Here is a 25053-nt window from a genome sequence, read left to right on the forward strand (position 1 = left end):
TTAAATATTTGTCCACACAAGGCCACTCCTCAGCCACCAAAGAAGCAGCATCACACTTTGATCCAGTAGCAGTCCTTGTGAAAGAAGTCACATACTGTTTAAATTCTATTCATGTGTACACATGGTTACAAAGAAAAAACAAAACATAAATACCTGACTCTATCCACAGAATCCCAAAAGACTGAAGGCGCTACACAAAAGGCTGATTCTGCTCCAAAATGACTGCAAGCATAATAGGCAGTTTCTCACATGGATCAACGTGTGACATAGAATGTTATGTATGAATCCTGAATAGCTGACTTTGATTGTCAGTAGAGAAACATTGAACTGGAATTGCATGATTTAGAACTGACTTACTGTGGCAAGTGACCAGGGAATCAGCTTCAAATACATATATATCTAATTCAGCAGCCTGATGTTCACAGCTCTAGAAATGTAAGTGACATATCATAACCCATAATATTTGTGGTATGGTGTTCTGCTGGGTAGAATTATATTGTGTAAACTGGTGAATCAATAAAAGCTTGGTAAATGGCAAGACAGCAGTGCAATGGTTAGCACTCTCACCTCACCTTACAGCAAGAAGATCCTGAGTTTGAATCTTCTGACTAGTTAGGTAGATGCTTTCTATATGGAATTTGTAATTCCGCTTTAGCTGTGAAACACACAGCTGTTTAAATGTATTGACATTTTAAATTTCAGTTAAGGTAAAGTTGCAAAACTAGTTGCATATGCTGTCAGTTATAAATTTTAGAAAGAAAATATGAAGTGGTACAACAACTGAAATGGAAGACAAAAAAATTTCAAATGGTGAACGTGTAATTTTTAGTAGCAGCAGTAGTTATGTACTGTATCTGTGGTAATATTATCAGCGTTTACACGTGGTTGTCATGTGCCTGCTGTATTTTCACACTATTAACAGGAAGATGGAGTAATCCACTGAATCTTAAGAGCTGTGGTGCAGTATCTCTTCTGATAAACTCTCAGAATATTTGTGCTCATGTGCATTCCTGTGTTTATAAGGAGGTGCTGGTGTATAAGAGTGATGGATGAATGTTTTCTTATTGTGCATCTGTGTCCCAGTTTTTAAAATGCACGTGCCGATGCACACAGCAAAGGATATAACCCTAATCCCGGTCCATTTACACTTTTTTCCATTTGCTTTTTGGTTGGCAAATGGAAGAAAGGGGGTTGGTTGCTGGTAATTTGCACAGCAGCACTGTGCAAAAGTCTTGAGTCAAAGAACACCCCCATCCAGCTATATTGGAATTTTTTTTCCAGTTTATCAATCTAAAGTGAATTCACTGTTTGAGTTTTGCTCTTCAACTCCCAAGAATAACACCTGGCACAATAACCTTTTTGCCTTTTTGTTCACATGGACTTTTTGTGTACATGGACAATTGTTTAAATAAATAAACAAATAAAAAGAAATTTTAAATGAATTTCCTAATGCATATTTTATTGCACAATTCATTATTGAAGCACAACATTCTTCATTTGCATGCATGTGGCACTTCTGGTCCTCCATACTGGACACAGGAATGCAGACTTGAAACAGAGAACACAGAAGGGCACGGAAAAAAAACCTTGGGGAATAAGTGATAAGTTGAACTTCAAAAAGAAAACATAATCTGGATATAACATCACAGAAAACTAAAAAAATAGAAACTATAGCTAGAATATGTAAATAAAGAACAGACTATGCAGAAAATATAACAATGAGCAAAACTAAAATACTAAACTCAGTCATTTTTTCATTTGTTACGCCACTTAGGACTGACATGTGAATGACTGAAAAAATAAGAAAAGACCCTACTTAAAAGGGCTGAATGAGACTTCTGTCTGTACATAACAAGCAAATTTGAAACACCACAGTTTGGTGGTATTTCCCTTGGCAGAAACCGCTGAGTTTCATGTATTTTTGTTGTTGTTGTTTTAGGTTATATCTATAGGAACTGCACTGAGAAAGGATGGTCGGACTTCTACCCATCCTATGAAGAGGCCTGTAAGATTCCAGAGGATGAAGAAATCGAACCAGAGGTAAACATTGCTCATTCTCACTTAGAGATCCAAGACTATTTGCTGGATTTTTTTTTCTACTGATATTAAAAGAATTCATTGTGATAAAAATATTAAAGTTTTTTTTAATGATCTCAGCACCCTGCACATTTTTCAGCTACAGCCTTGCAGAAGACCATCTGGGTCGGTATATATTGTGATTTATTTACTATGTTTTGTTTGTTTTCATTTTATTTTAGTTTGCTATGTTGATTCCAGAGGTGGCAAAAGTGCAGATATTCTTTACTTGTGTACAGATACTATAAAAATACTATGGTAAACGTTTAAGTACCGAATCAACTTTTTTTACTCAAGTGAGAATGAAGTGGTGCAAGCTCTGAAATGTACTCAGAGAAATAAAGTTAAAAGTAGCTCCTTGAAAAATAATTCTACCAGATATTTTTGTACAAAGGGTAACTGAACTAAATGCTAATTCTAAAGAATGTGGTCAGATTGAATCTGTTATATAAGACACAAGCAGTAAAAAAGAATAAAAAAGAAATATTTTCTGTTGCCTACATTGTAAAGGGTGACTTTGCTTCCACATATAAACAGAAAAATACAGTAAGGAGTTCAAGTGGGATTCAGCAGCTGGGTGAACCCTAAGACTACTTGTAGTAGCTCAGTGTGGGGACACGAATCACAACTCACAATATTTTCTAATGTGAGCTTCAGTAAATTGTCTTTGTGTACAGGTTGTGATCAGGTGACCTGCTGTGCTTTTTGGATTTACAAAGCCTAATTTAACAAGATATCAGCAGATGTTTCTAGCTAACCTGTTTACCCTGCACAAAACTACTGATAATTTTCATTTAGCATTTGAGTAACACAAATTTAATATACTTAGTTTGTTTTGCTGGACATTTCACAATATGAAACAATCCAAACACATATGTATATCTAATATGTAATTAAAAATGATGGCACTACATGTCAAATCTGCAGTTTATCAAGTATAATTGAGCGGTCCTTATCTATAAAAAAAATAAATAAGGGAGTCTCCAGAATTTTTTCATAGGGGTCGCCATCTTGGGGCAGCTAAAAAATATTGAGGTGGCATAACCAAAAACATAATTTTCATTTTTATTATGCTATTGTCAAATATAGTTTACTTGAAAAGTTTGGCAAAAAGGAGAAAGATAAAATAATAATTTGTCTAGTTAATTTCCTGCTATTAAAGGTGATACCACTGAAAATATGTACATATGAAAACCAGGTACTTGATTTTGAAATCCATAATACGTTTTAACTGACTGATCAATTGACTAGAAGTCCCAACCAACACTTTAATATTTCTCAGCAGAGCTGAGCAGAAGCAGCCTGAAGCGTCACGGTCAGCGGGAGCTGACTGTGTGCGGAGTAAGTAAACATCATTACAAAATAAAGCAAGGCGAATAGGGGCAAGTAAACTAAACTAAACTGTGAAGGACTGACTATAACAAACATGACATGAAAATAATTCTGAACATTATAAAGCAAAATAATTATACATGCAAGGAACTATGACGAGAAAACATGAACTGAGGAGAATCATGAAAATGCGTTAACCTGATGTGAGCTGGAGAGAAGGAAAACAGACGACCTGACACTGAACAAAGGAAGACAGGACTTAAATACACACAGGAGGTGATTGTGGAAGTGGAAACACATGGGGAAACAGCTGACTCAAATGAACATAATGACACCACAGGGGAAGAGTAAAACTAAACACATGGAACAAAGAAACATAAGACTTTTAAAATAAATCAGGAAACATTGAAGGATGTAAACATGACAACACAAGCTTGACAATATGGAACACACAGACATAAAACACATGACACAAAAACCAAGGACACAGATGATAGTAATTGCTGAACTGAAACTCAACTAGACCCTAAATAAGAATAACACAAGAACTTATAATCACAAACTTAACATAAGAACTCAAAAATACAGAGCGAACTGAAAATGTTGGGTCACAGACCCAGCCCCTGACATAAAGCTTCACTCTCCCAGAATGAAGTTAACTTGTTCAGGAAAGACAAATCAGTCCAAATCAAATTAGATCATGTAAGAGTGTGAAGTGTTTCCGGTCTCTATTTTGGGGGCTGGCCAGTGCAAACAATCTGGGTGATAACTGTGTGGAATCCTGTGAAACATGCTTTTTACGTTTTCTTCACAGGACTGCAAGAACAAGCATGTTTTGAATGTGATTCCTAATTAATCAAGTAGCCATGGATAACTGGAGAGGTGAAATATATTAATGCAGTTGCTGGTATTCTGGTCATCAGTGTTAATAATGAAACTGCTCCACCTATTTCTAAACAGATTTCTCCAGGGTTGGATTACAGTAAATTTGGTTCAGGTCGCATCAAATATAGTAGCTGCATTATTCAATGAACAACTCATAAAGACAAACATAATAAAACAGCAGATGGGTCATTATCTCGTCACATTATTGAACACTTGAAGGTTGTGAATGAGCGTTAGGTTAATACTTGCTGGTGTCTGTTTAGGATAATAGTTTGCCATTTCTGGACTGTGCTGTGCACACTGGGGAGAATGGAAAAGTCAGCATTTAAGTTTACCCCAAGCCCACACACACAGACCAGTATCTACTCTTTGACTCCCACCACCCTCTGGAGCACAGACATGGAGTAATCAGCACACTACAACACTGGGCAGAAAGCATTCCCACTAAGCCAGAAGGGAAATAAAAAGAACACATACATGTAAAGAAAGCTCTCAAAACACGTGGTTATCCCAAATGGGCTTTCATCAAGTCAGCAAAGATGGGTAGGAAAGAAGGTAAGGCACAAATTAGGGAGAAACAGGATGAAAAACGGAAAAGGTCACTCTTTCGAGGACGCCAATGTTCACATTTTGGACAGAGAAGGCAGATGATTTGAAAGAGGAGTGAAATAAGCCATCTATGTCCACTGTGAACAACTTGTTGAACAAATGCGGTGGCTTACAACACCAGCTGTCTGCCACCTACAGTGCAGTTTTGAGATCCCTTCCCTTAACCCCCACTCACTTCTCTTTTTTTTCAGACAACGTATTTCTCCAACTTCAAACAGGTGTACACTGCTGGCTACGCTACCTCCCTCATCTCTCTTATATCAGCTATTTTTGTCTTCACTGTCTTCAGGTAATGCTGGAGGTCTCATTGAAAAATATTAGACTCTTTTAGACTAAATGACTCTGAAATAAAATAGTATATGAACATTTATCCAAACAGATTAATTGAAGGTTCTTTTTTCTTCTACTCTTTAGGAAATTTCACTGCACCAGGAACTACATCCACATGAACTTGTTCTTCTCATTCATCCTGAGAGCGAGTGCTGTCTTTATCAAAGACGCTATCCTTTTTTCTGATGAAAACATGGACCACTGCTTTATGTCTACAGTGAGTATGTCATCTTCCATGCCCATCAAAGGCACTATATTTACTTAAGAAAACTGGCAGTAGGATTAAGGATAGTATGGTTATCTAAAAATAAACTAAAATTCAGCGTGACAAAACTATTTTACTTAAGTGAAAAACACATTAAAAACTAGGTTACAGAAAAAAACCCTCACTGAAATTATATTATGTGGTTACAAAATGAGCTAAAGTGGGAGATTGACTTAGTTTTTAGGGTTTGGAGGCATTGATGCATGTTGTTAATGATATAGATATTCCATTCTCATTAAACATATAGCTCATAGACTCCAGTTCCCCCACGACAGAGATAGATGGGGGGATATGTGGATGTGTCTATGTGTCAGTGTGTCAGCTGTTTTCAAAAGGTCTCATTTGTATTGAAGCATCAATACAGAACATTGTAAGATTGACCATTTAAAATACTTATTTTAAATATTTTAAATAGTAAAACTAATACAGAAACTTAAAAACTAAAAAAAAATGTTTACATTTTTTTAATTATAAACTAGCTGAAACATAGCTTAACTAAAAGTAAAACCTGAAGATTGGGGTCATTACTCAAAACAAGTAATGCACTACAGCTTACACTTCACTTTTTAAAAGATTTTGTTTCTTTTGCTTATCTAGTGAAGGGTTACAAGAGTGCTCTCAAACTATGACTCTGTCCTGTCATAGTTTGAGAGGGAGGTACAACAGGCAGGTATGCAGACATCCATTCTGGGTTACATTCACCAGTCACCAGTTAGATGAGAAAACTGCAGTCCCCAGAGAGAATCCACAGAGGCACAAGGAGAAATATGCAGTCTCCACATAAAAGCGCACCACCTTGCTGGCCTTCACAGGGAAGGTTACTCCTTGTGGAAAATAATAAATTACACAACTTATTATATTTTTTATTTTGTTACTTGGCAACAGTGCCTGTGTAAATAGCAAACTAACAATAAAAATATGATATGTACACATATCATCCACTATTTCGGGACTGACCTCACTGACTGCTCTTTATGGTCCCCCTCTGATCCACTCTTGCAATAAGGAAGAACTAATGAGCATAATATCACTCCTCAGTTTTTAGAGTGCTTGGTCCCTTTTGTACTTCTGCAGCATGAATTAAACTCAATAAAAAATATAGCTTGGAACATTTTTTTCTATCCACCCAAGATGCAGATAATTAAATGATACTTAATTGTCAGTGTGGTACTTCAATTCAATTCAATTCAATTTTATATATATAGCACCAAATTACAACAACAGTCACCTCAAGGTGCTTTATATTATAAGGTATACCCTGCAGCAATACATAGAGAGAAACCCAACAATCATATGACCCCCTATGAGCAAGAGGGGCAGCTATCTGCTGCGACCAGTTGGTGTCAGAGAAGGAAGACAGAATAACAGACATGCTGTGGAAGAGAGCCAGAGATTAATAGTAAGTATGATTCAATGCAGAGAGGTCTATTAACACATAGTGAGTGAGAAAGGTGACTGAAGAAGAAATACTCAATGCATCACAGGAGTCCCCCAGCAGCCTAGAACTATTGCAGCATAACTAAGGGAGGATTCAGGGTCACCTGATCCAGCCCTAACTATGTGCATAATCAAAAAGGAAAGTTTTAAACCTGATCTTAAAAGCAGAGATTGTGTCTGTCTCCCGAATCCAACCTGGAAGCTGGTTCCACAGAAGAGGGGCCTGAAAACTGAAGGCTCTCCCTCCCATTCTACCTTTAAATACTCTAGGAAATTCTGGGTTTCTTGGACAAGTGCTCCAATTTCTACTTAAGAATATAGTTGGGGGGGAAAGGCAGTGGTCCTTTCAAAATAGCCCTTTATTTTGCCAGCACCACAATTACAATGACTTCCAAAATGTGCAACACAAGAAGTATCCATGTTTTAAAGCTATAATCAGAACTTGTCAAGTAATCTTGGAAAAAGTAACTAAACTTGGTCAATTATTTCTTCAGACTTTACATGTCAAACCTTCTCAGAAGAAACAAGACATGTTGGCAATTTAACAATGTATTAAACAAACAGGGGTCTCAGTAGCATGTGGAAGAACAATACACAGAATCAGCCTGGCACCACATCTTCATGCTGGCCACAATCTGGACACACTAAAGCAGTGGGATGGTATCGCATTCTTCAATCAGCACTTGTCACAGGTCAGCCAAATAAACAGGCTTTCCAGTGGTATGAGATTTATACCCGTTGCAACAATAAAGAAATAATAAACCAAATGCAAATTTCCTTACTTTGCATGCTGCTAATAATCCTAATTTAATAGTTTTTTAATTTAATCTAACTGCACAGGTTAGATTATTGTTTCTATCCAGCCATATTCTTTTTACAATTACTAGGTAAATCTGTTGCAGGAAAAAAGGGAGATAAAATATCCATGTTTCAACTGCAAGGTTTCTTTAAACTGTAGCAATGAGTTTGGTTAGCTGTGTTTGGTTTTCTTGATATCGTCTCTGATGAGGTTAATAACTTAATATAAGAGCAGCAAGGAGCAAGACTGAAATGCTGGGAATGGCTGAGCAAAGAGCCGGTGAGAGCATAAATGTGTTTCCCTTTGTGTTTTTCTCCTGATGAGGCTGTCTGGAGTGCTGGTAAGTGTGCCTCTTGTGTCGGTATGAGGGACCAGCACCAGAACATCAGCATGACTCGTAGAAAGGCTTTGAGGCACAATGAATAGGTAATATGAAGGGAAAAAAAGCCTACTCATGACATCAACAAAAACACGGTTTAAAGAAAAATACAGTGGGCAAGGCTAGATATGGATAAGAAGATGGTTCTAGAACAGGATTCACAGTGAAATCTATCAATCAGTAATACATTATGTATTAATTACGAACTGTCCAGATGTATCAAATATCATGTACAAAAGGTTAGCAGCTAACTAGTGAAGAAAATAGAAGAAAATTACAGAAACAGGCAATGGAGAGCAAAACTAGAGCTAAAACACCTTGAATAGTTGGCATCCCTTCTGGTGGGAACTATCTAACTGAGGGTTACTCTTCAAAAACGTACAGGGAATTAGGCAACAGATTGCTAACAAGTCTAATTTAATATGCTATATGCATATAACATGCTTTTTAGCTTTCATAGTGTGAAGTAGGAAGTGGGCTCACCCAAGTATCCCAAAATTTTGTCCAACACCCGAAAGGTGACAATGACAGAGTAGTGAAAACTACAAGTAATGTTTGAAATACAGTGGGGCAAAAAAGTATTTAGTCAGCCACCGATTGTGCAAGTTCCCCCACTTAAAATGATGACAGAGGTCAGTAATTTGCACCAGAGGTACACTTCAACTGTGAGAGACAGAATGTGAAAAAAAAATCCATGAATTCACATGGTAGGATTTGTAAAGAATTTATTCATAAATTAGGGTGGAAAATAAGTATTTGGTCACCTCAAACAAGGAAAATCTCTGGCTCTCACAGACCTGTAACGTCTTCTGTAAGAAGCTTTTCTGTCCCCCACTCGTTACCTGTATGAATGGCACCTGTTTGAACTCATCATCTGTATAAAAGACACCTGTCCACAGCCTCAAATAGTCAGACTCCAAACTCCGCCATGGCCAAGACCAAAGAGCTTTCGAAGGACACCAGGAAAAGTATTGTAGACCTGCACCAGACTGGGAAGAGTGAATCTACAATAGGCAAGCAGCTTGGTGTGAAAAAAATCAACTGTGGGAGCAATCATCAGAAAATGGAAGACATACAAGACCACTGATAATCTGCCTCGATCTGGGGCTCCACGCAAGATCTCATCCCGTGGGGTCAAAATGATCATGAGAACGGTGAGCAAAGATCCCAGAACCACACGGGGGGACCTGGTGAATGACCTGCAGAGACCTGGGACCAAAGTAACAAAGGTCACCATCAGTAACACACTACAACGGCAGGGAATCAAATCCCGCAGTGCCAGACGTGTTCCGCTGCTGAAGCCAGTGCATGTCCAGGCCCGTCTGAAGTTTGCCAGAGAGCACATGGATGATACAGCAGAGGATTGGGAGAATGTCAAGTGGTCAGATGAAACCAAAGTAGAACTTTTTGGTATAAACTCAACTCGTCGTGTTTGGAGGAAGAAGAATACTGAGTTGCATCCCAAGAACACCATACCTACTGTGAAGCATGGGGGTGGAAACATCATGCTATGGGGCTGTTTTTCTACCAAGGGGACAGGACGACTGATCCGTGTTAAGGACAGAATGAATGGGGCCATGTATCGTGAGATTTTGAGCCAAAACCTCCTTCCATCAGTGAGAACTTTGAAGATGAAACGAGGCTGGGTCTTCCAACATGACAATGATCCAAAACACACCGCCCGGGCAACAAAGGAGTGGCTCCGTAAGAAGCATTTGAAAGTCCTGGAGTGGCCTAGCCAGTCTCCAGACCTCAACCCCATAGAAAATCTGTGGCGGGAGTTGAAAGTCCGTGTTGCTCGGCGACAGCCCCAAAACATCACTGCTCTCGAGAAGATCTGCATGGAGGAATGGGCCAAAATACCAGCTACTGTGTGTGCAAACCTGGTAAAGACCTATAGTAAACGTTTGACCTCTGTTATTGCCAACAAAGGTTATGTTACAAAGTATTGAGTTGTATTTTTGTTATTGACCAAATACTTATTTTCCACCCTGATTTACGAATAAATTCTTTACAAATCCTACCATGTGAATTCATGGATTTTTTTTTCACATTCTGTCTCTCACGGTTGAAGTGTACCTCTGGTGCAAATTACTGACCTCTGTCATCATTTTAGGTGGGGGAACTTGCACAATCGGTGGCTGACTAAATACTTTTTTGCCCCACTGTATTACTGTTTCTGTTGCACAAATTAATCTTTTAAGATGTTTATAGGCAAGAAGGTAGATGTGTAAACTTCAAATATCTGTTCGATTTATCAAGACATGGTGTAAAAGTGCTCCAGTGTTTTCAGATAAGTCCCTTCCTGCTGGTCTAACAGCTAACTTGCTCCACCAGCTGTCAACTGACCAGAAGGTCAAGGCTCACTATACCCAACGAGAACGCTTATTTCAGGGACATCGTTTTAAGAACCCTCTGTGGCTTTCACCAATCAGTGGAAGTGAAAAGAAAGAAAGAATTCACAAAGCTTCATAACCAGATTATTTAACAAATTTTAAGGATTACATAAGCACATAGGCTTTATGGAGTGTGATTTCTGCAACACTCAAAAGCCAACAACTCTGTGATGCATTGAGTGTTTCATCCCAGATGCCATGCTCCCCAAACACCATTTTGGCTGCCAGCTGTTTCAGAGTTCTGACATTTAGCGCACAGCAACAGAAAAAGACAAGAATATCAAAATTATTCTGAGATATAGACAGTGTACCAGTTTTGCTGGAGTTAAGGGAATCTAAATCCAATAACGTTTAGTTAAACAGTAACAGGCTTGAATATTATTTACAAGCAAAATAAATATCCCAAAGTCCTCATCTTAAGACTCAAGTATAAAATAAAGTTAATTTAATAAGTCCCTTAAGACAAAGGCAATTTATTGGTAATATAATTTATAAACTTCAATTAGCCATTAAAAGCCCGTTTCCATTTTGGAATAGCAAAAGAGCATTTACAAGAGAGTGACACGATGAATGAATTAAAATCTGTGGGAGAATTCGTCAACACCAAAAATGATGGTAGAAGTAGAACTTCGAGGTCAAAGTCAGCATGCTTTTTAAGTCGGTTCTTTTAGATTTGACAAAAGATTTTATGCATGCAGTGTGTTTTAGTGACCATTCAAATTCAATCAGATATACCATCTTAAAATGAGCAACATGACAATACATAATGTAGATGCTGCAGGTGGATTCAGATTCAGGTGAATAGTCTTTTGTGATTAGTTAATGAAACTGAAATCCCAGCTACATATGGGGGTCCCCGCTATGATGTCACTCACTTGTTGCTAAAGTCCTGTTGTTTATATATTAATGACAGTTGATGATTTATCCTTCTTTTTGATTCAAGTGGTAGCTCTGGAATGCAGCTCCATTGCTATCTCCTCTTCGTTGTAAACAACCTGCAGATTTATACAATACTCTGGCATTGCTCCCCTTCCTCAATCAGGAGGTCTAATCCCTGTTGCTCATTCATCTGCTTGTTAATAAGGAAGTTAAACCGGTCTACTACTTGAGTCCTCTCACTCTTTTAATGGCACATGTTATACTTAGTAGGACTCAGAAATTAGTGACTGACACCATAAAGCCACCAGGAAAGTGTTTACTGAAGAAGCTAAAGGCCATTATCTTCTATACATCTTGACTTCTTTTTGCAACCGCCACCTACTGTTTATTAAAGAGGTGCAGGTTTAAGGTGAAATATGACCGTCTTGTTTGACTACCATTATAATAAACTATATTTGAACCATTCCAGAAATATTATAGTGTTAGTAAGAGGAGGATGAGACTGATCATTAATTATAATGAGTATAAATAAATACAATGCAAAACCCATGACTTCAAGCACATGTGAAGGGAAATGGATGTTTCCCTGTAACACTAAAGTCTTATGTTTTTTATAATTCTGAACATCACTGTGGCTCATAAATTGATGTTTTTTATTGTTGCTGTCCCTGTAGATAAATGAGCCCTTCAGATGAATCTGATGTTCACGAATCTTTTTGTTTTTTTGTCCCACAGACATCCTGTAAATCAGCCGTGGCCTTCTTCCAGTTCAGTATCCTGGCTAACTACTTCTGGCTCCTGGTGGAGGGCATGTACCTGCAGACACTGCTCACTCTCACATTTGTCTTCCAGAAGAAATACTTCTGGTGGTACATACTTATTGGCTGGGGTGGGTACCTCACTTGTCATCATCCCTGTCTATCATATGTCCCTGTTTCCTTTCATTTGATTTCCTGTTTTTCCTCTTGCTCCACTTTAGTTCTTTTCCTAATGATCAGGTCACTCTGTTTGTGCCTCCCAGGTCTCCCGACAGTAATCATAACAGCTTGGATTCTAACTCGAAACTTCTACGACAACAGGGGGTGAGCAACGGCTGCAGGAAATCAAGACAATGTCAAATTAGAGAAAATTTAAATAACAAAAATGATAGTAACACATACTCACTCAAATAACTTTAGACTAAGCATAAAATGTTAACAAAAATAACATATTTTGTGATCTAGTCTTTGTGGCAAAAAAAGGCTTTTTGATAATATATTCATTTGTACAGTAATTCACACCCACAGTGCTGTACAAAACTCTCGAGGATGACTCATTTCTTTATTTTTTGCAATGAAAGCAGGAAATAGTTGGAGAAAGTTATTGGAACATGTTTGAATACAAGTGAAAACACAGTATACAAGGAAAAATTAACAAGTTTGTACAATTCTAATGAACTTGAAAGTGAATATTTGCTATGACTTTGTTCTTTAGCATTGAAACCTCTTTGGCAAGTGTTCTTGTAATTTTTTTTGACTTCAGGATTAGTTTTCCGGGCTTCTTTGAGAACACTCCAAAGTTCTTCTTCGGAAATTGACTGCTTTTGCATTCTCTGTCACCTAAATTAGAGCGTCCACCATGTTTTACAAATGACTGTAGATACTCCCCTGACCTCCTCTTTATGGAAATATGATGATTCATCACTACACTAATATTGACAGTTTCAGTGCAGTCCTTGTGCCATTGTGCATACCTGTCTTTTCTACTGGTTCTGTTCCTTAAGAATGGCTACCAACATTCAACTGAGACCATTTCTGGTGAATCTTCAGTTAACAGCAGATGGCTCAACTGAAGGGGCTGATGCTTTTCTCACATCCTGTGTCAGGCTAGTAACAAATTATCTAAAGGGGAAGCTTATCTAAGGTTTAATTCAATTCAGTTTTATTTATATAGCACCAAGTCACAACACCAGTTGACTAAATGTACTTTATATTGCAAGGTAAAAACCCTACAACGATACAGAGAAAACCCAACAATCAGATGACACAAGCAAACACTTTGTGACAGTAGGAAGGAAAAACTCCCTCCTAACATTATTGAATCTCTGCTAAAACCAGGCTCAGGGAGGGAGAGCCATCTGCAGCAATAGGTTGGGTTGAGGAGGTTAAAACGGGACAAAAGACACACTGTGGATAGTGTAAAAAAGCAAATAGGGTGTCTGTCTCTCCATTTGTAATATAACATTGATTTTTGCAAAGTTGTCTGTTATATGTAAACACAACACTAGTTCTTCCCATAAATTATGTGTATTTTTATACCTGTATGATTCATGTTAGTAGGAAGTGGCTTAACAAACAAACAAAAAATATTTTGAAGATGGCCAGGACTGCAGTCAATACCACCTTCACAAATGACATTATTATAAGAAAATCTGGTTCCTTGGAAGCAAACTATGAAGAAATGTGGAGTGGCTCAAGATATTTGCACAGTACTAAAAATGTATTAGCTTATTACTATTGGTTTTAAGCTTAATATATATTGTTGATTGTTCAAAGATACTATAAACAGCCTTGTAAGCCAGTGGTAACACACATTTCTGCCTGTTGTGTGTCTCAGGTGCTGGGATGACACAGATGTGGCCTTTATCTGGTGGATCATAAAAGCTCCAATAACGGCATCACTACTGGTGAGTACAGTAAAAGTGGGAGCCATTGCTGGATTATCAGAGTCCTCAATCTTGGCACAGTCCTGCATTTTGACTCTGTGGCTGCTATTGCAGACACTTATCTTGTCTTCACACTAGGAGCGACAATAACAAGTCAGGGAGAGTTGAGTCATATTCTACCTGGTCAATGCACAGAAGGTCAACAGAAATGACTAAATCAGAATCTCTCTGGTTTTCCTGCTATTGTGTTATGTTTGTTTCATTAAGACTATTATTACAGCTCTCATATCCCTCCTGACTCTAGAATTTATTATATTATATGTTCATATTATAACTTTTTCTCTCTGCAGTGTTATAAAGTGCCTTTACACTGTGGTACTTGTTTCAGTTTATTGCATCATATGTTGGTGTGTGTATATGTGTGTTTACAGTGGGGGTACAAATTCTCAATTCTTACTCATATAATTTGCCCTTGACTTGCCACTGAAGGGAATCACGTCTAGATTCCAAACCTCTCCTTGCACATGCGCAGTCACTAAAATCTTACTTGATTATTTTTCGACTTCTTTAAGGGCATCTGCTCGTGCAGTGGCTTTTTTGGTCTCTCTTTTACCGTTTCCAGCATTGCTATTTTTAGATCGCTCCATGAAAGTCAAATTCAAACCACTCATACATGTATTTTGCAATTTTACCAATGACCTTAAACTCAGTAAGTGTCAACTTCCTCACAAAAATGGATTTTGGCCATCATAATTGGTGATAAACAGTAAATCTTGATCCAGAAACCAAACAGTTGTCAATGAAAGACTCTACAGCAGGGGTCCCCAATTCCAGTCCACGAGGGCCGGTATCCTTGCAGGTTTTAGGTGTGTCCTTGATCCATCACAGCTGATTTAAATGGCTAAATGACCTCCTCAACATGTCTTGAAGTTCTCCAGAGGCCTGGTAATGAACTAATCATGTGATTCAGGTGTGTTGACCCAGGGTTAGATCTAAAACCTGCAGGGACACCGGTCCTCGTGGACTGGGATTGGGGACCCCTGCTCTACAGTGTCCAAAGGTGGTGCATCTGGGATATTCAGCAGAAATGTTTCATTATTTGGTTGCTCTTGTGTGAATGGGAAACAGCTGGAGCTGAGACTGGTGAGTGGCAGCTTGGTGTCTGCAGTGGGGCTGGCTGTCTGGAGCAGCAGTTGAGGGTATGTAAGGGATGAGACTGAATTGAACTCTGGTGAATAAGGCCGGATGGGATTAATTGACTACAATTGTCTTTCCATCTGGGTCATGGAGATACACATGCTTGAAACTGTTCGAGACTGCAGCATTTTAGGACAGCTGGAAATGATTCCTACTAGCTGACAAACCCACTGAGAGAGGCTGGTCCATAGATTTTTAAACTGGGGAGGAAATCCTAAAGATCCTCATATCTCCCCAGAGATCTTCTGGGTCCATGTTTAGTGCCAATGTTTTGTCATAAATTTCAACGTTTTTGACTAAAATGCAGACATATGAAGACAGGCAAACAAGCCTTTACTTTAGCTGAGAAGCAAAAAATTCACTGGGAGAATAAACAAAATCCAGAACTGGCAAGAAATATGCAGGAGAGAATAACAGACACTGACAGAAAGGACCAATAAGAAGACAGCGCTATGTATACACAGAAGGACAATCAGGGAAAGGGGATACAGCTGGGAAAAACAGGTGCAGACAATCAAGACAACCAGACAGCAGGGAATGTAACAGTAAATGCAAACCACTACAGACAAGTACAGCTACCAAAATAAAACAGGAAGAGAGAATGATAGCTAAATGAGGAAATCCTGACACATGAATGAACTAAATCTAGGGGCATTTATATGAGTGTAAAACAGAATAACTTGAACTAAACACTTAAAACAGAAAATACTAAGGAATAATACATCCATGTAGAGACGGGTGGATGAAGCGCTGTGAAACTTTGAGGCTTCTTCCTGATTGTACTGAAAAAACAGGCAAAGCTTCAAAGTCTCAAAGGCAGATACTACTAGTATCTGTCTACATCTAGTGCTCATGTGCAATTATAACAGCCACAAATTTCCAAATGATTCACACAATTCAGTGATTCCAGTTCCAAAACAAAAGAGATAAATTAAATCTTAAGAATCAGAATACTTTATTAATCCATAGGGAAATTGTGTGGGTTACAGTTGCTCCAAGACAGTAACAGTAACAGACTAAACTATTTAAACAATACAATATGTTACAGATTTTGCAAATTTAAGAAATAGCACCAATATATAAAAATCACTCAATTATAAATATCAAGGATTAACAGGGGTGGTTATAAATAGATATCAAGAATATTGACAAGAATATTACAGAGTAGAAAAGAGCATATGCAAAAAGGGTGTAACTATTGCTGTGTTTACAGTGTATTCGATGGAGGAGTTCTGCAGGGAGACGGCCAGGAATGATTTCCTGCGTCGTTCAGCAGCGTCTTCCTTCTAAGAATTATTGACCACACATGAAAGTGCTACAACATTTTGAAATGTCAAGTTGCTAATAAAATGTTTAACACTGGAACCACGATGGAGTCATTTGAACCCGTAGGAATTAATGCAACACCACTTTTCCAGGATGCTGGGTTGACTAGCAAAACTTACTGTTCAGAGACATTTTGACATAAAGACTCACAAGATTTTTTTTTTAAATATATATATATATAAGAGGTTGTAATTAGATAAAAGATTAATAATTAGGCTACTGCAGGCCTGAATGGGTAGTACAAAAACATGATTTCCTGCATTTAACTGTTGTAAATTACTTATTTATTACTTATCAAACCCGTCAAACATCCTCTCATGAATGATATCGAGTCATTTTGAGGTGAAAGAGCATTCCTCTCACAGGGTAGAAGCTGCAATCAATTTAGGCAAAGTCAGTTTTTTAATATTCTTTGTTTATCCAGGTATAATTCAATTAAATTCAATAAAACTTTATTGATCCTGAAGGTTGACCCCGAAGGAAATTGGGTTAAGGCTGCCAACCTTTGCCAGCGCCGACTTACCCTTCTGACCATACATACATTACACAAACATCACATGGGGAAGACAGGTCAGAGAGGTATAACAATGGAAAATGCACCACATGAGGAAAGATAAGCAGAAAAAAAAATAACTCCCCTCAGACTGAGCTCCAACAGGGAGATCAGTTTGAGAACAGAAAAAAACACCTCTGCACATAGCACATGAAAAAAACTCTAAATACGCCAAAGAAACACATGACAAGCAACAGGGGTGGGTAAAAGGTGAAAGACAGCCGACTTAGACAGTACATCCGGGCCTGCACCCTTTGCGCTGGTCTCCATGATCCACCATCAGCATCGGAAGGGAATAAGCGTCGAAGGCGTTTGGAAAGGGAGGGGGGATGAGTGTGTGCATATCAGTGTATATGTATGTGTGTGTGTGTCCAGAGTTCAGCTGAGACAGTGTCCTTCGCCCTGCCAGGCTAAGTAAACAGTCTTTCAGCCAACCCAGGTGGCCTTGCATGGAATGGGAAGGAACAGTCTAAACACAGTCGTTATCAGGGTGTTTTTTGTTCGGCTCCAGCCTTGCAACTGCAGCTGGCGCAGAGAGGGTATCCACATGAAGTGATGGTGCTTTTTACTTTAGTGCGAACAACTCATATGAATTTCAAAGCTGTTCTAACAGTCCAACACTGGTCTCTCAATCTCCTGTTGGAGAGCCTTGAGCTTTCTATGATGTTATCCAAACTTACGTTCCGTGATGTTGTCATTCTTTTTGCTCAAAGAGCAGGTTCTGAGAACTCACGACCGCAGTGCACTTCCCCAAGATGTGATCGAATTTGCGCTCAAAGGTGTTATTCGAGCTAGTCCCTCAAGATGTAATCCAGTAAATGCTTAATGGAATTAAAAATGTCTTTTTCAAAAGAAATCTGTCCTCAAAGGCAGCAGAAATTACAATAATTATGCCACTGTGAAGTGGCTTAAAGGGACTAGATTGATTATAATGTAGCTCGCACAATAGGTAAAAGGCAGAGTTATGAAGATGCTGGTAAAACAGGTATTTTTTTTACAGGCTAACCCCTTGATAACTTCTGCTGGCTACAGGCATAATAAACATATCAAAGTTTTTAGACATAACAAAGTAAGTATGAGTTGTTAAAACCAATAATCAATCAATAATTGATCTTTTTTAAAATTCAAAAAGAAATTAGATGGAAATAGTCAGGATGATCCCACCTGGCAAATCTAGTGTTTAATGTGTCGTCCTGTTATCAGGCTACTTAAAACATCATTTAACCCTTGTGTGGTGTTCGTATTTTTGTTACTCAGCCAGTGTTCATGGGTCTGGTGGACCCGCTAGAGTTTTGGCTTTCCAAATTAACACTATCAAACAATTTTATGTTAAATTACTCAACAGATGTTTACTTCATCCCAATTACAAGACATATGAACAGCAAACATGGTTAATTTTTTCCCTTTACCTTTGTTAGATCACATTTATGAATTAATGTGCTTCTCGTTTTTCTTTTATATAAAATGTTATAAATAAATCAGTTATAATCAAGTGGAGTGAGTGGAAAGACACAACACATTTACACGTGAAAAAATAATTAATTGTTTAATTTTTCTTTTGAAAAAACTGAACACGGGTCTCACAGACCCAAACACCATACAAGGGTTAAATTGTTATGACAGGTTTGTACTGTGAAGTAAGATGATAAGTATTTCAACATCAGTGTTTTGGAGGTATGATTGAAGGTTTTTGGCAACTTTTAATGCCACAAAAGATCTGTTGCAACACTACAAAGCAGGGAAGGTACACCAAACATTTTGCATTTCCCTAAAACAAATGAAACAATGTTAAAGAGTTGAACCCATCACCTCACTTCCAGTGTTCCACTGTGACGTATGAAGCCTCAAGCATTATCTGTCATATGGTCACAGAGGTTTGATTCAAGCCTCAACACAGTGTTTTGGACCAGTCTGCTTCAACAGAGTGAAACAAGCTTCAGCCTAAGAGCCAAATGTTCCATCTCTAGTTAAATGTTAACAATATTCTGACAGATTACTAATTTGGTGCTTCCCACTTGTTTCATGTAGGTGAACTTCATGATCTTCATCAACGTAATCCGTATTCTGGTCCAGAAGCTTAGGTCTCCTGGTGTTGGTGGCAATGATACCAGTCACTTCAAGTGAGACAGAATAAATGCTGCTGCGTGTGAATGCATAAACAACAAATATAAAGTCACAAGGGATTGTGAATCTGCATGTGTAGAATGTGTCTGTGTTTTGCATGTGTGTATGCAGGAGGCTGGCGAAGTCCACGCTGCTGCTCATCCCACTGTTCGGGATGCATTACATGGTGTTTGCCTTCCTGCCAGAAAACACAGGGACAGAGGCACGCATCTTCATAGAGCTCGGTGTGGGTTCCTTCCAGGTAGAACCGAAAATACACATCAACATATAAAGGTAAAAAAGAATAAATATGTGTCATGAAAGCATAAGTAATACTTTTGAATACTATTTCTCTACTCTCAAGGGCTTTGTGGTGGCACTGCTCTACTGTTTCTTGAATGGTGAGGTAAGTAAAGTAAATACTAAACAACATTAGGAGATGTAATGCCTCGACTATTTCATAGTCATATATAGTCTGACTGTAGATTTTTCTTTCATTTAAAAGGTTCATAAAACTGCACAGATGTTGCAAATCAAAGATAAAATACACAAAACAGTGCTGCAGTACGGCAACCTTAATTAAATGTAATAATAATAATAATGGATTGGATTTATATAGCGCTTTTCTAGGCACCCAAAATATCACTATTCATTCACTCTCACATTCATACACTGGTGGAGGCAGCTACAGTTGTAGCCACAGCTGCCCTGGGGCAGACTGACAGAAGCGAGGCTGCCATATCGTGCCATCGGCCCCTCTGGCCAACACCAGTAGGCAAGTAGGGTAAAGTGTCTTGCCCAAGGACACAACGACCAGGACAGAGAGCCCAGGGATCGAACCGGCGACCTTCCGGTTACAGATGCGATTCCCAACCCCCTGTGCCACGGTCGTAGAAAGTTTATTAAAGATTCAGTATTCTGAAGTAGGGTTGGTGGAATCAATATCAAGTCAATCCTGAAGGAATCTAGCTTTTAGTGGAATTACCGGCACAATCTCTCTATGTGCTCCATTTTTTGCTTCTTTTTGCCCTTCCCCCCGACAGCCTGTCGCAGTCAATAACTACCACCCCCCAAACCTAGTTCTGCCAGAGTTCAATAAACAAAGATCACTTGGATCACTTGGAAGAATTGAACATTATCATGTTCAATTCTTCCAATCCTATTGAGATAAAGAGATGAATGTATTTGGCCAACAGACTCCGGTGGCCCATCATGGCAGTGACAGGATTTAGGACAGGACCCCTGGGAATCTAGACGCTGGTGGTGGTGAAAATGAAGGTTGATCCTTTAAACTATGCAACATGGAGGCTGATTGGTCCAAAGAAGGCAGGCAAGAAGATGATTGGAGTAGAGTAATGATAACAGTACTGAGTTTGAGTTAGTTAAATTTACCCTTTTAAATTTTTCATATTTATTCCCTATCTTATTCATAGCCTTTTCCTTTTTTTTTTCTTTAGGTCACGAGCAGTTGTCTAAGCATTTCACTGCATATCGTACTGTGTATGACTGTGTACGTGACAAATAAAATTTGAATTTGAATTTGAATTTGACAGTGTAGAAAAGCAGGGATGTAAAGAACAGAAAAGCAGCCTTACATCAGCGAAAGCAGGAGGAAGACTGATTACAGATTGTTGAATGCACAAGCTTAATTTCTTCCTTTCCAAGTGCCACTCAAGGGATTCTCTGCTGTATTACATAAAATGTCACTATATTACAATTACTGTAAATGTTGTGTTGTATAAATAAAACTGAAGGGAATTGAATAAACTAATAAGATGTCAGGAACCTCACAATCTATAGGCACCTGAACAATGAGAACTATTTAGAGATGCCATTTAATCATCGTGCTTAGAAAAGCACTAATCAGATTAAAGCACCTGAGTAGCAACAAGAAAGACTTGTAGTGTTTTGAAATAATTACTTTTTGTTTTACTATCTCTTACTAGATGAGGCATATTTAACAAAATGTGCATACTGGAAAGGCTAAAATTGGTTTAGTTTAGTTCTCTTTTATATGATAGAGAAAAAAACACTTGGAAAGCTTCATGCAGGTACATTGTGTATTTCCTGCTTCTAAAAACAGTTATTTGGAATGTATGTTTTCCATCTTGATTTCAGGTGCAGGCTGAGCTCAAGAAGAGGTTTTGGAAGTGGCAGACTCAGAGTTACCTGAGCTACAGTAAACGACGGCGCACCCTGTTCACTGAAAGCAGCACAATCACTCAGATATCTGTCCTGGACAAATCTAGCCCAAAAGATAAGCCAGGCTCTGAGACACACGCCCTCACCAATACCGTCACACACAGCAACGTCTCGGCTGTGTGAAAAACAGCCGACAGCACGTAGTTGTCCTTTTCTACACCTGCCTGGTTAGCAGAGACTAAATCACAGAGCCTGATTGTTGAACGTTTAAGGTACCTCCTAATTTGTATGCTACATTTTTTTTTAGAAGTGTGGGACTTGTAGGCTTACCGTACACTAAGTCTAATTTGAGTTCAGCTCATTAATTCATAACATCCTATACATCATTTCACATTAAACCTTTCTCCATGATGAGACTAGATATCATGTTGGCAGAACAAGAGGTCATTTGTTTTTTGTTTTTTTCAGATTTTGTTTTTATGCTCCGGGGCCCCTCCTCCACATCTTACTCACAACCACCAAATTTTTTTCTTGCCTTGTTTATCACAAAACCATGTCTTGAACTGCTCAGTTTTGTGGGTGACTGTTTTAGTATTTAGCTTTCATTCTCATTATTTTCTTCCAACCTGCTCTTAAAAGGAAATGGGCAAAAATAAATAAATACATATGTATTCATTGTTGTCTCAAGCAGGCACCAGACAGACAGTTTTAAATGTATAATTACAGGCGAATCAATTTTAAACCTTTCTAAAATTCTGAAAATTGTATCACTCCTTTTTGCTTAGTTGTTAGTGGTTGTCCAGTATTGATAAATCTATTTATTGATTAGAAAACATGAATTAAACTGATCCTGTTACGCTCATTTCTAGCTCCATAATTTTATATTTGGAGAATACTAGAATAGCTTTGCATGACAGTTCAAAACAATCCTTATTGTTTTATACTGGGCTTTAGTGCTGTCCATCCACTGTTTGAAACAAGCTCCTTCCTCCTTTTATCTGATTGGTTCTCCCCTAACAGCAGATGATCATATTTGGGAGATCTCCTCTCACTTATGTTGTAGATTACTTCTGCAGCCAGTGACCTCGTTGTGACCATTCAACACTGTAACAGTTTAGTATATGAAAAAAAGGAAAAGCAGAATAAAATAAAATAAAATAAAACAGATATACAGAGCATACGTAGTTTTTAAAACAGGTTAGTGAGAGACAGAAAAGAAGATGAAAACAGGGTAAGGATGAAACGACCATGTACTTTTTACTAAATATTCTTCTGTTTGCTAATTCTAAGGTGAGCACAGCTCATGAATGAGTTTTCTTTCTCAGTCTCCAGACTTTACCAAAGCCCTGTACATACAATAGTTAGTTTTTAAATCACTGCTGAAGTAAACAATAACACATGTTAATTAGACTAGATAGTTATAAACTATATATAAATGCTGGACATAGCTTTGGGGTATAAAAGTGATGCCTTACATTTGGGATTTTTCACGGCCAGTAGGGGGCAACTCCTCTGGTTGCAAAAAGTCTTGAGAGAATGACGCTTAATTCAATTCAATTCAATTCAGTTTTATTTATCACCTAAGGTGGTTAATATATTTTAATGTAGACTTTACAATAATAAATAAATTAGCTCCCTCTTGGGGCACTTTATGCACTGACTCGGTAGTTTCAGCTCACAATGATTAAAATAGAAAGTTAATTTTGTTCAAGTTTGTCATTGTCAGCGTCAGAAAAAAGACTTATTCTGGAAGCGGCTTGTCAGTCACTGGTATCCTTGATTTCATTTCTGAGCTAAGTCGTCAGTGAAACATCAAGATGGCAACAGTAAAATTGCTCAACTTGAAGCTTAATAGGACTTCAGTAACCAGTGGGTGTTGTTGTGGTGGCTGTGTACATGTCTTATATACAGTCTCTGGTGATGACAGATTAAGTAAGAGACACAAAGGATTTCTGTATTGAAGTACAGCCTGAAATTATTTTAAAAAGTGATTTTATTTATTATGTTTAAATACAATAAGCCAGCATGCAACTACCGAACACTGCTGTTCCCCAATGTTCCCTAATGTTCCCATCACAATCGTACAAGGATACATAAATTCAAATTTTATTAAGACTTAAAACACTGGCCACTTTCTCAGAAGACATTAGGCAGCTGTTCAGATTTTTCATTTTGATTTAAACTATCCAACAATAATCATCACATTGAAATTTAGATGCAACTTAGTAACCAGACTAGCAAGCTAACACTGATAGTAGCTGATTACAGAGCTCTGGCTAATGTTAGAGTCTTTTTTCTTGGCAGTAAAAAACACTTGCTCCCTCAGCAGCTTCACGTTCCCAATTTAGTCATAGCCAGTTATATTTGCTGTTACACATGACATGCGGTGCTGCTTGTAAAAATGAAAACTCTGGGGAAATCTTCACAAAAGACACTACTCTAGTTGCAGACACTTTTGACACCTCTAGACCTGAGGCTAGTTTTTCATGTACTAAATACAAATAAAGAGTTCCTTGCCCACAGATCAGAAGAGGACCTAAACATGTGTTCCCTAAAAATTCATGGAAGCAGATTTTGTAGGGGTACAATTTCTCAGTCTCAAAATTATTAAAAAAAAATAATTTTTTGAATATAAAATAGATCCTCAATCAGATGATTTTTTGTTGTTTTTTGGTTTTTTTGGTACCTTCAACTTAAATTATGTCTGTGATTAAACGGGATGTAAAAGAAAAGTCTAAAAGGTCCCACATACATGTTCACTGTGGCATTTAAGAGCTCTAGTGAACAGTGATTAATGGCATGTTGAATGTTGGGTATTGTATTGTAATCAAGTTTCAGAGAGACAGGCCGATACACATTACACATTGCACAGTGCACTTGTGCACATCTGGAGCACTACACTGTAAAATCTATTTATTGTGAAATTATTGTTTTAATGTCTCTGTGTGAATGTAAATAGACTTCAAATAGAGTTTACATATATTTTATGATCTTGCAGTTCGACTTACAGATTTGTACAACCACCACATTAAATGACCTTCTTATCATAGTAAATAAAAGATAGTTAAAATGTTTAAAATTCCCAAGTTGATGTTTATTCAGTTATATTCAGTTTTGTTTATACAGCACCAAAGCACAACCGACGCCTCAAGGCGCTTTATATTGTAAGGTAGACCCTACAATTATACATACAGTGTACATTCAGCATTTTTTGTATCATACTGTACATACATGTAACTTACTTTTATTCTTATATACTGTAATATTACAAAATGTTGAAAATGAAAAAGAAGTGTTTGTGTACATGTTCCTATTTATTAGCATAGGTTCAGATAAGTCTAGTTACTAATTACTAAGCTAATGCTAATGCCAACACTGATCCAGAACCTCTTTCCTCTAATAAAGAATTTTGATTGATAGGCTGCTTTTACCATGTTAACTGAGTACTGATGTGGTATCACTCTGTCTTTTGACACAATAGGAATTACGCATGTATGTAGACTGCATACTGCATACACAGATATGTACATGTGTATACATTTCAAGTGTTGTCCATGAAAGACATATAACCTTAATCAGCTACTTACCAGGATAGTGCCTTTTCTCATGCGGTATAGCTCGATGTTTCCCAGCAGTTCAGCTGGACTGTAGGTTTGCATCCAAACTCTGTGTAATCCAGTAAGACTGTGATACTGTACCAC

The 25053-nt window shown here is 37.9% G+C and overlaps 1 protein-coding gene across 2 annotated transcripts in view; it reads left to right on the plus strand.

Annotated features, from left to right (window-relative positions):
* The window catches only part of ghrhrb (growth hormone releasing hormone receptor b), a 73721-nt gene extending 49152 nt beyond the window's left edge, over window positions 1–24569 (plus strand). Inside the window, exons 4-13 of one of the 2 annotated variants that reach the window (XM_082509900.1) lie at window positions 1940–2040; window positions 5094–5191; window positions 5317–5449; window positions 12123–12276; window positions 12409–12469; window positions 13983–14052; window positions 19136–19227; window positions 19343–19472; window positions 19575–19616; window positions 21329–24569. In XM_082509900.1, coding sequence (XP_082366026.1) covers window positions 1940–2040; window positions 5094–5191; window positions 5317–5449; window positions 12123–12276; window positions 12409–12469; window positions 13983–14052; window positions 19136–19227; window positions 19343–19472; window positions 19575–19616; window positions 21329–21535 — 1088 coding nt within the window. In that variant the 3' untranslated portion in view covers window positions 21536–24569. Of the gene's footprint in view, window positions 1–1939; window positions 2041–5093; window positions 5192–5316; window positions 5450–12122; window positions 12277–12408; window positions 12470–13982; window positions 14053–19135; window positions 19228–19342; window positions 19505–19574; window positions 19617–21328 lie in introns of those variants that run through there. The other variant, XM_082509901.1, reaches the window with a different exon arrangement.
* The last annotated feature ends 484 nt before the right edge of the window (window positions 24570–25053 follow it).

Source organism: Aulonocara stuartgranti (assembly GCF_965226115.1).
Source record: "Aulonocara stuartgranti genome assembly, chromosome: 17".
Taxonomy (NCBI): Eukaryota; Metazoa; Chordata; class Actinopteri; order Cichliformes; family Cichlidae; genus Aulonocara; species Aulonocara stuartgranti.